The sequence below is a fragment of the Hevea brasiliensis genome, chromosome 2, assembly GCF_030052815.1.
Source record: "Hevea brasiliensis isolate MT/VB/25A 57/8 chromosome 2, ASM3005281v1, whole genome shotgun sequence".
NCBI lineage: Eukaryota > Viridiplantae > Streptophyta > Magnoliopsida > Malpighiales > Euphorbiaceae > Hevea > Hevea brasiliensis.
In genome coordinates this window covers 22,789,628-22,801,733 of record NC_079494.1, presented here as the reverse complement: position 1 = coordinate 22,801,733, position 12,106 = coordinate 22,789,628, and the positions used below count along the sequence as shown (strand labels likewise).

The following is a 12,106-nucleotide window of genomic DNA, read 5'->3' as shown; positions in this document are numbered from 1 at the left end:
ATGACGAACATCACGTACAAAACAAGTACAACCAAAAATACGGGTTCAACAGAAACAAAGATTTTGTAGGGAACAAAGCGGTATAAGGAATATCCCCATTAAGGATGTAAGACGGCATACGATTGATCAAAAACATGCCGTAGAAAGCGCATCCGCCCAAAAGTGTTTAGGAACTTTCATCATCCGAAAAGAAGAGCACGAGTTACCTCAAGAAGATGCCGATTTTTTCTTTCGGCCACGCCATTTTGGGATGGGGTATCCACACAGGAAGACTGATGAAGAATGCCATTTTGTGTCATGTAAGACTGAAATTGTGCTGAAAAATATTCTTTAGCATTGTCACTTCTTAATATGCGCACAGAAATATTAAATTGAGTTTTGATTTCATTACAAAAGGCACAAAAGATAGAAAACAACTCAGAACGATTCTTCATTAAATATAACCAAGTAACACGAGAGTAATCATCAACAAAAGTAACAAAATAACGAAATCCAGTTTTAGAAGTAACAGAACAAGGACCCCAAACATCAGAATGAACTAACTCAAAAGGGGATGAAGCCCGTTTATTGACTCTAGACACAGAAGGCAAACGATGATGTTTTGCAAACTGACACGACTCACATTCTAGTACTTATAAAGACTTAAACTGAGGACACAACTTCTTCATGGTAGACAAAGAAGGATGACCCAATCTACAATGAGCTTCAAGAGGTGTTACGGTACTGGAGCAAACAAGCGACCGCGGTACATGATTTTCCAGAATGTAGAGACCACCTGACTCACGTCCTCTACCAATAATCTGCTTCATCGTAAGATCCTGAAACAAACACTGATCAGAAAAAAAGGAAATAGAACAATTTAAGGTACGAGTAAGTTTACTAACAGAAAGTAGATTAAAAGAGAAATTTGGTAGACACAAAATAGATGACAAAGAAATTGACGAAGTCGGATTCGCAGTTCCAGAACCCATGACACAAGAAGTAGAACCATCAGCTAAAGTAATGAGAGGAAGTGGGATTAGACCAAAAGCGGATAGAAGACTAGAATTACTCGTCATGTGATCTGTTGCACCGTAATCAATAACCCATTTGGATGAGGAAGACACAAGGCATGTAGTGGATTTACTCGACTCAATGATCGCAGATGATAGGGAACCGGTAGGCTTTAGAGATGCACGACATCGGGAAAACGTGCAAAATCTTCTGCAGATACCAAAGCTTTTCTCGAGGAAGATACCGTAGAATCCTCTCACGCCATATTTGCCATCTGTGATCGCTGATTTTTCCTCCAAGTCATGGACAATTATATTTTGTATGGCCGTGCTCATGACAATAATAACAAATGACTCCTCTTGAGTCCTGATTAGAACTAGCCTCCATTACGCTGACATTACATTTCTGTAATTCCTCCTCTACTTCCTCTTCTATTACCCTGTTGTCCATTTGGATTACGGCAAATAAGAGCACTCTTGGCAGTTGTGAAGATTGGGTACTCTGCACGAAGGACCCGTGTGAATGTTTCATGCAAAGAGGAAATCTCGAATCGAAAGAATCGAGATTTAGCGCCTCATACTCGAAGGAAGGCCTGCAAGAAAACTCATAACACCGATTGCTCCGTTGGGCTCGCTGAACTTTCACATCGTAACTAAAAGGCAACAATACATTAAGTTCCTCATATACCCGTTTAAAATCCATAAAATAAGCCGTGAGAGACTTATTCTCTTTCTCAGCACGGTAGAATGCCTTACAAACATCATAAATACGGGAGATATTCCCTTTACCAGAATACAGAAAATCTAAGTAATCCATCAATTCTTTAACAAATTCACAGTGATTAATTAAACTAATTACCTCACTGTGAATCGAGTTCCGAAGCTGCAAAAACAACCGAGCGTCCTCCCTTAGCCAAGTTTGTTGTGTATCATCAGTAGGTGGATCTTTAGTAAGGTGATCATCCTTATCAATGCTACGCAAATAGACCCTAACAGTCTTACTCCACTCCAGGTAATTTGAACCATTAAGTTTGTGTTCCGTGATCTTAGTCATCATCGGAATCACATCAGAAATAACATTCTTATTGTCTGCCATTTGTTGAGACAAAGAAACTAACCAAAACGCTAATCCAAAGTGCTGACAGCAACAAAATAATCCAAAATCACAAATCAAGTAAATACCGAAATAGGATCTGAGAGCCAAACCTCAGAAGTCCTTTAATGGTGTACTGGATCAGGCAACAGCACACAGTGGTGGAATGAGGGGATTGAGGCGACGCTGGCAATGTTGATCGGAATCGAAACGGCCGGTCGGCGGCCAAGGTCTCTCCTGAGCTGGGTGGTGAGAACAAATAGTCACCCTAGATGGCCTGCTCTGATACCATGTAGAAAGAGATGTAGAAAGAGATGATTCTCATTGATTTCAATTAATCTGTACATGGGTATTTATATACAATTGATTCCTATAATTGTGTTATACTAATTAGGAAGAAATCCTAAATAAGAAATCCTAAATAGGAATACAGAATACAGAATATACACAGAAATAATATAATGATTGACTTTCCATAACAACCCCCAAGCACCTATGAACTAGAGATTGCAGCCTCGTTTCTCAGAAACAGTGGAATATGGGAAAAGTATAGTAGAGAGAAAGGAATGATCAGATCTTAGGCTCTAACACCATGTAAAAGGAAGAAAAGAGAGTGAAAAAAGAAGAAGAGAATTGATGTTTGGAAAAATAGGATGTGTATTCTTCTCTAAATCAAATGAGGAATATATAGTGTTAGTTTACAATGAAAAGGGAAAGATTACCTAAATCAATCCTAAGATTACTTCCCTAAATTAATTCTTAATGTTAGCCTAATTTACAGGTACACAATTCTTACACTATCCCAGCCTTGTACAGAATCCTGCAATAATCTTAACAGACCCAATTTTATACCCCAAAACAACTTAAGTGCTCAATTGAGCCTTGGCCAAAAGTTCAGGGGCTAATTAGTAACTTTTTCCCTAATGAATAAAAGAAATATGAGTCCTAAACAAATTGGTTATTTTTGTTAAAAACTACAAACGAATAGTTCAAAAACCAAAGAAAATCATACCTTGGTTTGATTCATAGCAACATGGTGTATGCTTGAATTGGTAAATGAGCCATTCTATATATATATATTCTGGTCTAGGTTTCATATTATATCATTTAGTACATTTTTGTAAATATTATAATTTAAACCTTGTAGCTTTTGTTATTCAAATTTCAAATGCCGCACCCATTTACATTATACATATCAATGTATGCTCATGCAAGATGTGTTGATGTTTTTCTCATGTAATGTGTTTTTTCTTTAGAACTATAAAATTGTCTCCATGTTTTTCATTTAGGTTTTAGACTGTTATTGCACTTGTCCAGCCTAAAATCTCGTCCATTTTAAGAAATCTATCTCTTACCCAAGCTTATAGTTTTTCTTCAACTAATCTAATCTCTATGATACGTGATTGTTAGGGTCTAGCCCAAAGTAAAATCTAAATGAAAGAGGGGGGAAAAACTGAGTATATAAAACTCAACTCAACTCAACTAAACTCAACTAAGCCTTTATCCTAAGAATTTGGGGTTGGCTATATGGATTCTCTTTCTCCATTCTAAACGATTTTGGGTTAAATCCTAGAGGAAAAACTGAGCATATAGATTTTGAAAATTGGATTTACCATGTCACTTTCTAAATATGTTGCTAATGACCATGATATGTGACAAATGAGTTAAATCAATGCTAGCGGACAATTGCTGGAGTTTTTTTTTCTTGGGTTTTGTCGAATTAATGAATGATTATACGTTTGGTTGGCCAAAAATTTACATTGTGTGTAATTCTGTTAATCCATGCTCCAAGTATCTTTTCCTGTATGTGGTGTGTGAAATTCTTTTAATCCCTACTCGAAGTATATTTTCCTGTGCAGATTTAGTACTTTCAAATAAGCTAGTTTTGTATGATCTTGAACATCAAGCCATTGGATGGACCGAGTACAATTGTGAGTAAAGTTATTTTCCTCGGCTTTTAAATGCCATTGCTTGTTTAATTGTACCTCTTTTTGATGCAATGTGTACTGGTACTAGCATATGAATAATTGGATGAACTATAGTGCTTTTTTTTTTTTTTTTGGTATTTTGGGCCATATCTTCATGTTACATTGAAACAAAGAAGTGAACCCTTCTTCCCAAGAGGGTGGTTACTGTGTTGGTTTCTAGTCAAAATTGGCAGTTCCAGTTCAAGGTTTAAGGGGAATGGAATCAGACCACTAGGCCCCCTCATTTCTGGTTCTGGTTTTGATCAAATTCAACGGTTGATTTTTTTTTCCAAAATTTAAAAAAATAAAAAAAAATCAGTTTTGGCCTGGAATCGGACTACATCGAACTGGCCGGTTCAGGTCTAGTTCAATTACAATATTGGTTTTGGTCAATCTGATTTTGGCTGGTTTCGATATCGGATTGAATTGTTCCGATTTTCTGAATCAGACCATAGCTCGGTCTACTTCAATCAAGTTCCAATTGAATATTGAGATTTGAATTAGTTAAAGTTTTAAAGAATGTCCCAACAAATATAGGCTTAACATGTTAACTTTGAGTATACATGTTTTAAATAACTAGGGGTGAGTAGAGTTAGTTTCAAACTGAGATAATTGATCAAACCAGTCAATTTTTTTTTTATTTTTTATTTTTTTTATTTATAATTTGACTTTATAGTTTATTAGTTCGGCTTTCATTTTCTTAATTTTCGGTCTATTCAATTTGGTTTTAGAAATAAAAAAAAATAAATTGAATTGAACTGTGTTCCTGGTAAGGCTCTTACTACTCAACATAGGCTAGTCATTTTAGATGTGAAGCTAAGAGTGATGAAGAATGAAAAAATATGGAGAAAGTACAATTTAGTACTCTGTACTTTTGCACATTTTCAATTCAAGGATTGAACTAAATTTTGTTGCAAATCGAGAATTATACTATTGCGCTGTTAGCAAATTGAGGAAAAGTTAGCTAATACCGTTAACTGCGCTGTGTGATGTTGATGAGGCATGCTGACATTAGAGCCGCGTCTGACGTGGCATGCTGATGTCAGTGCTATGTCATCGAGGCACGTGCCATGTCATTGCCCATCTTATCAAATCCCTGAATTGCAAAAAGGTTGAAAGTATAATTCCTTAAATTGTAAATAAAATAAAGTTCTAGCTCTAAATGTTGAACACGTAAAAATTTCAGAAGTACATGAAGAATTAGGAAAGAGAGGGAGGGAGGGAGAGAGAGAAAATTTTGAAAAGAGAGAGTGGCATTGGTGGGGGAGAGAGAATGGGAAAGATATGGAGTGAGGGAGACACAGTGAGATAGAGAGGGAGAAAGAGATATAGGGAGAGGCAAAGGAGTCTCTCTGTCTCACTCTCTCTACATTTCGCTCCCTCTATCTCTATCTCTATCTCTATCTTTCTCTCTCTTTCTTTTCCTATTTGCCTGTCTCTCTAACTCTCTCCCTTTGTCTCTTAATTTTTATCCAACTTTCCTCTCTCTCACTTTGACTAATTAAGAGAGAAAAAATTAGAGAGAGAGAGAGAGATAAAGAGAGGCATGGGAGAGATATGTATAGAGAGAGAGAGTCCCCCCCCTTCCCTTCATGCCTCCCTCTCTTTCCTAACTGTTTCTATTTCTTTCCTCTCCCTCTTTCCTAATTTTTTTTTTATATACTTTCGAAATTTTTGCGCTTTTAGCATTCAGGGTTTTGTTTTGTTTGCAATTTAGGAACTCGGTACTTTCAGCCTTTTGCAAGTAAGGAATTTTCTTATGTGGTGCTGACGTGGCGTTAATGTCAGCATGCCATGTCATACATTGGGATGACGTTAGCATGTTGTGTCTGATGTGGTGCTGCGCTATGTTACCACGATTAATGGCGTTACCCATTGAATCCCCAAATTGCTAAAGGTGCTATAGTATAATCCTTGATTTGCAATGAAATTTAGTTTAATCCTTGACGAAAGTATAGGGTACTAAATTGTACTTTCCCCAAAAAAGATTTATGCAACGTAAAACTTGATGGTGGAACCTAGAAGGGACGAACCAAATAGCTATTAAGGAGAAGTTATTGATAGGTGTATGGAATTTAGTTGATAATGTTGATACCGCTTCGAGGATAACGGCGAGTTGCATTAAGAAAGGAATGTATCTATTAAGCGTATCCAAAGGTAGAGGACTACGCCCAGGAGTCATAGTGGTGGATTGAGGAGGTTCAAGATGAAATAGAATTATATAAAAAGTTATCAATGGCAAAAGATGGGGAGGCTTTTGAGAAATACAAGTTGGCAATGAGAGAAGCTAAAAGAAGCAGTTAATGAGGCTTGTGGCGAATCTCTAGCCAATTTGTACTAAAAGTTGGGAATATGGGAGGGGGAAATAGTGATGTATAAGTTAGCATGGTTGAAGGAGGAGGGTAGAGATCTAAATCAGGTCAAGTGTATTAATGATGATAAACAAGTTTTATCGAGAGAGAACTCTATCAAAGAGAGATGAAGATGTACTTTGATCATCTGTTCAATAAGAGTCACGTGGTTGACTTTACAAGCCTTATTGTTCCTTTGACAGATAAGAACCTTAAATACACGTAGAATCATGTTTCTTGAAGTTAATAGGCCATGGATAATATGAAGATAGGAGAGCTTGAGGCCTAGATGGTATCTTGATAGAATGATGGAAATGCCTTGGGGAGGTTGGAATGGCTTAGCTAACCAAGCTGTTCGATGACATATTAAAATATGGAAAAAATGCCAACTGACTGGAGGAAGAATACTTTGATTCATATCTTCATTAATAAAGGAGACATCCAAAGTTGTACAATCCATTAGGGTATTAAGATGATGAGTCACGCAATGAATTTATGGAAAGAGTGATTGAAAACAGATTTAGGGATATTACTGAGGTATCCCTTTGGTAATCTATTTTACTGCTTTGTTGTTTGCGTAACTTTGCTTGAGGTATTTTTTGAAGCTGTTCTTTGGTTGAGAGTTGACTTCTATGACATGCTGCTTGTGCCATTCTTTGGTATTCAAGTTTGTCCATTAAAAGGCATATTGTTACTTTTGCTGCCATGGCATATTCAAGTCTGGGTCTGTTGCTTCTGGTATTGTGATTATTGTGTTTGGTGAGGATTTGAGGGAGTTTTTGGGATATTGGAACTTTCGGGTGTTTTGCTTCAGGGGTACCTTTAGTTACATTCAGTCATTAAATGTATTCTTCTGTGTATTTTTAGTATCTTTAAACTTTGGGTGATTATTTTTGAAATATGATGGCTTTGGTGACAACTTTGGCTGTGTGATGAGTGTTGGTTCACCTTGATAAGGTGCTCTGGTTCACCTTTTTGGGTCCAATTGGGTCCTATTTCTTGCACAACTTGGCTTGAAGCTCTGTTTTAAATGTGTTTTTAGTTTCAATGCCTCCATCTTGGTGATGCTTCTTTATTGATTGAGGTCGGTATTCTGTTTCCTGTTGCTGCAGCTTCTGAGGAAACTATTGGTCCTTGTTTGTGTGGGTGAGCTACTGTTGGTACTCCTTTGAAGGTTCTAATGTGTATGTGGAGCAATTTTGAGGGTTTATTCCCACGTCTGGTTGTGTTTTGCTTTAGAATTTTATTAGTGCTCTCTTAAGGGCTCTTTTGGTTGTTGGCTATCGAGACTAGCTGGTATCTCTTAGATAACTTCTAGGTCATCTTGAAGAGGAGATTCAAGCTTTGTAAGCTGCTGCCCTATTTAGAAACTTCCTTAAAGGTTTGTTGAAGTTTGGAAATTTGTATAGGTTTTTTTGAATTTGGTACAATACTGTTACTTTGTTTTTGAACCTGAAGGATCGATAGACCTGTTGTATTCTTCTAAGAAGAATTTTATCAATGGAGAGTGTTGGAATTGATGAGATTCCATACTCCATTTTAAGGGGGAGTGTTATGAAAAGTCAATATTTATGTTTAGTTATATTCCTAATTGCTTGATTCTTAATTAGTAGATTTGATGTATTCATTTAGATTCCTTAATAGGTAGGAGTTTTATTCCTAATTAAGTAGAGTAATTATTTGAGATTTGTGTGTGTGTGTGTGTGTGTGTGTATAACCTTATAACCTTCTATTTATAGAATTAATGAGAAAAAGATATAGCCCTTTGGGTTATTTCCCTTTTCTTCTCTTCTTTCCTTCCTTTCTTTTTCTTTTTCTTCTTCTAATTCTTAAATCTTAGCACCCCTCAACTACTAAGCCCGCCAGCATCATTACCCATGATGCTGATGACAATGTGACAGAAATCCCTACGCACTCCCCATTATACTCATCCAGCCATCGTGCCAGTGATAGGAATCTTTACTATGCTCCTCAACTAACTAGTAGCACACCTAATGTCAACACCTCGGACTCAGAGGGAATTGTGATGATAATGACGGTGATGAAATGGATGGTTATGATGGTGATTCTGCTAGGAATGTTTGAATGTGAGACTGTATATGTGGGTTTTTGTTCCTCGTTTTGTTGTTCACCATCTTTTGCTAGGAATGTTTGAATGTCGTTTTGTATATTTTATTAATCTGTAATTTTTCAATTGATGTAAGTTTTAGAAGATTATTGTTTGTGTAATTGAATTCCCTTCACTATTAGAAATATTAGTTTTTGATTGAAAAAACAATAAATTTTTTTGTTGCTTTTTTTGCATCTCGGTTGTAATTTCTAATTTGCGATGAAATTTTGCTTTGTTCAAGTTTTAAGTTGTATAACTGAATTGACAACTAAATTAAATATTTCGATTTGGTATGGTTCAGTTTCTTTAATAAAAGTGGTATAGTTTCGTTTTGGAAATTCATGAAATTTGATTTTTAATTTTTTTGGTTCCGTTTGAAATCGAACCAACTGATTGCATCGTAGGAGTTAACCAGACGTTAGAGTTGTGAAGAATGAATCTTGAGAGTAAGAGTCTTAAGCTAAGTAGAAGTAAGACGGAATATATACTTTGCGAGTTTAGCTCTCGTATAAGAAATGAATGGGAGGTTTGATTCGATGGAGTTTTAGTACTAAAATGCAGGCAATTCAAGTATTTATATTTTATCATCCAGAAGAGTAACTCACAAGATCAAAACAAGATAGATGAAATGGAGGAGTGCAATGGGTGTATTATGTGATCATAGGATCCATGATAAAGTGAAAGGTAAGTCCTGTTATATTGTATGATAGTGAATGTTGAGTCTTTAAGATAAAACATACTCACAAAATGAATATGGCAAAAATATGGATGTTAAGATGGATGTATTACGATAATAATAAGATTAGGAATGATCGCATTCATTAGAGAGTGTTTGTAGTATGCATTGGGGATAAAATGAAAGAGTCGATTAAGATGGTTTGACTGTGTCTAATATAGAGCATCGAATGTCCTAGTACAAAAGTGTGATAAGTTAGTGATGGAAGGAGTGAGAAGGGAAAGGGATAGACCTGAAATGACGTGGAGGAAATTAATATAAAAATATTTATAATTTTTGGATATTGATGTGGAATTGGTTTCAAATAGAATAGAATGACGAAAAAAGATTTATATGGTGGTCCCTAGCTAATTTGGGATTAAGGCTTAGTTGTAGCTATAGTTAATATATTTATTTATCATTTTAGAAAAATTATAGGTGATCCTCAAAATCTGTTGTGTGATGATGTCCAGAGCAACATAAAGTACCTATATGTCCACAACAACGCTTGTTTTAATTAATGGTTCTTAAATTGCACGTCTTTTATTTTTATTTTTGGTACATGGTATGACTGTAGAAATCAATTAGTGTTCTTTCATTAAATTGGTATTAGGTTTGAAATTTTTACTAATTAACTGCTGTCTGTATTGGCTAAACATCTGTCAATAGTTCAAAAAGATTATATTTCTCCCATTACCCATCTTGGTTTTAAATCCTAAAAATTTTGGGAATTGCTGTTATTTCTGGCTTGATTTTGACTGAATGTGGCTTGTGAAATGATCATCAATGGTCTACATATAGTTTTTTTTTTTTTTTTTTGTCTCGTTTCATCTATGTTGACCTTTTTGTGTTTGATTTCAGGCTCTTCAACCATCAAGGTGCAGGACGAACAGACTGGAACACTGCATTTAATAGGTTCCCACTCCATTTACTCCGCTTGCAGTTTAAATGCTCAGTGGTGTATAATCTTATTGTTGCTCAGTACGCTGCTGCACACTTTAGTTTACTGAAACGCGAGAACCAGCAGAAAATAGCAATGGTCATAACACAGATAAAGAAAATCAGATATTAAAATGAAAATTCACTAAATTTGATGGTGGATTATATATATTTTTTTACCTGACATTCACTTTGGGTCAATATTTCTTCCCACAGTGAATTTTGGAAACCTATAGGAGCCTACAGCAGGTTTGATTGTACATAGACTTTAATTGATTACATGGCTTAGTTTTCTAGCAAGTGCTATAAAAACAGTGTATTTAATGGGAATTTTTTGTGACATGTATAGTGCATAAGTGCACAGGAGTTCTCTGGCAGAACCATATGCCCATTGGTCTTCTGTCCTCTTTAGCCTACACAGTAGCCTGAATCTTAGAACTTTATGATGCTTCTTCTGTTTAACATGCGACTTTGAGAACATTTAGATCTTGGTAACATGACTGGCACAAGGAAGCATATACGAAGCTTTCATAAGAAATACATACAACTGTGCTGACATTCATCTAAAAGTCTTGGCGAAGAAAGTTGGAAAGTGCCCCCACCATTCCCTGCCTCCTTTTTATCTTTAACTTGTAATTATGTGTTGTACATTTGAGGTGATACCTTATGTTGAAAAGTTTCGTTTATGTATGATAAAAAAAAAAGATTGGGCCTCTTCACTTGTGGAAATTTGAGGTTTTTTATTTTATTTTATTATTATTATTTTTAAATCCATTGGACATGGAAAGGGCAAGGTACTTTGAATAATTATGATCGTTGAAAAGCACTCACACCAATAATTTCAAAATTAATAAAAAACAAAATGAAAAAAAAAGAACTTTGCACTTTTTTTTTGGATAAGATGAGATTGCCACAAAACAAATAGTAAAGGTGGAACTTGCACCTGTTTTTTATAAGAAGAGTCGCTAGAAAACAAACACGGATTTGAATGCCACTCTTAGAAAAGGGAGATTGAAGAGTGATAAGTTCTTTGGATAGTCAATTCGCCATTAACATGAATATGTTAGATACTTCGTGATATTATTAAACTCAACTCTCATATCTATTACAATGAAAGTCCTCTAATAGAGTTCACATTAATAATAATTAGCAAGAAATAAATAATGCTAATTAGGAATAATTTGGGAAAACTAGAGAGGAATAAACTAGAAATAATCAGGAAAACTAATTGAGAATAAAATTTGGGCATCAAGTAGGAAGCTGGTTAAAGCTGTCAAAAATTGAAGAAAATTCAGGAGAATATAGACTCATGATGTGACACTCTTCGCCCGATTACAGTGTAGTCGAGCAAGGCATGTTACACAGTGTGTCGTAGTGTTTTAACTTATCTTATTTCATTTCTTAGTAATTACATTTTATTTAATTTATTTAGGATCAATTTATTGACCGAAGAAATTGACAGAGTTTCTGCTAATTTATTCATAATTTTGACGATTTTCACTTGTTAAAAGTCTCAACAAGAATTTCAAATATGAATAACTTTTCTCAATCTCAATTCTTATTTCAATATTTCAAATAATTTACATAATAAGATAAATATTTAACACAAAATACAAAATATTAAATCTTTGATGAAGCCTAGTGGTCATATCCAAAATACACTGTAGTGGAGGTGACACCGAACTCAATGCAGAATCTGAACTCTCATCCAGTTTGAGGTCTGCTGGACTCTCTATCTGTGTCTCCAATACTTACGCGTGGTAAAAAGCAACGCGCTAAGCAATACAGCTTAGTGGTGTCAATATAAAATAGAAATAAACTAAAATAATTAAATATGCAGAAATCATGGTATTATTTTATACAGACTAAATTTTTAGTAATTATTCTTAATATTATTCATTTAATACATTTTATGTCATTATTTGGTTATAAATTATTA

At 35.1% G+C, this 12,106-nt stretch overlaps 1 protein-coding gene across 3 annotated transcripts in view; it reads left to right on the top strand.

Moving 5' to 3' along the window:
• The window catches only part of LOC110667111 (aspartic proteinase 36), a 51,953-nt gene extending 41,057 nt beyond the window's left edge, over window positions 1–10,896 (top strand). For all 3 annotated transcript variants that reach the window (XM_021827839.2, XM_021827840.2, XM_021827841.2), the window contains 2 exons: window positions 3,945–4,016; window positions 10,090–10,896. In XM_021827839.2, coding sequence (XP_021683531.1) covers window positions 3,945–4,016; window positions 10,090–10,238 — 221 coding nt within the window. In that variant the 3' untranslated portion in view covers window positions 10,239–10,896. The remainder of the gene's footprint in view (window positions 1–3,944; window positions 4,017–10,089) is intronic.
• Window positions 10,897–12,106: the final 1,210 nt, after the last annotated feature.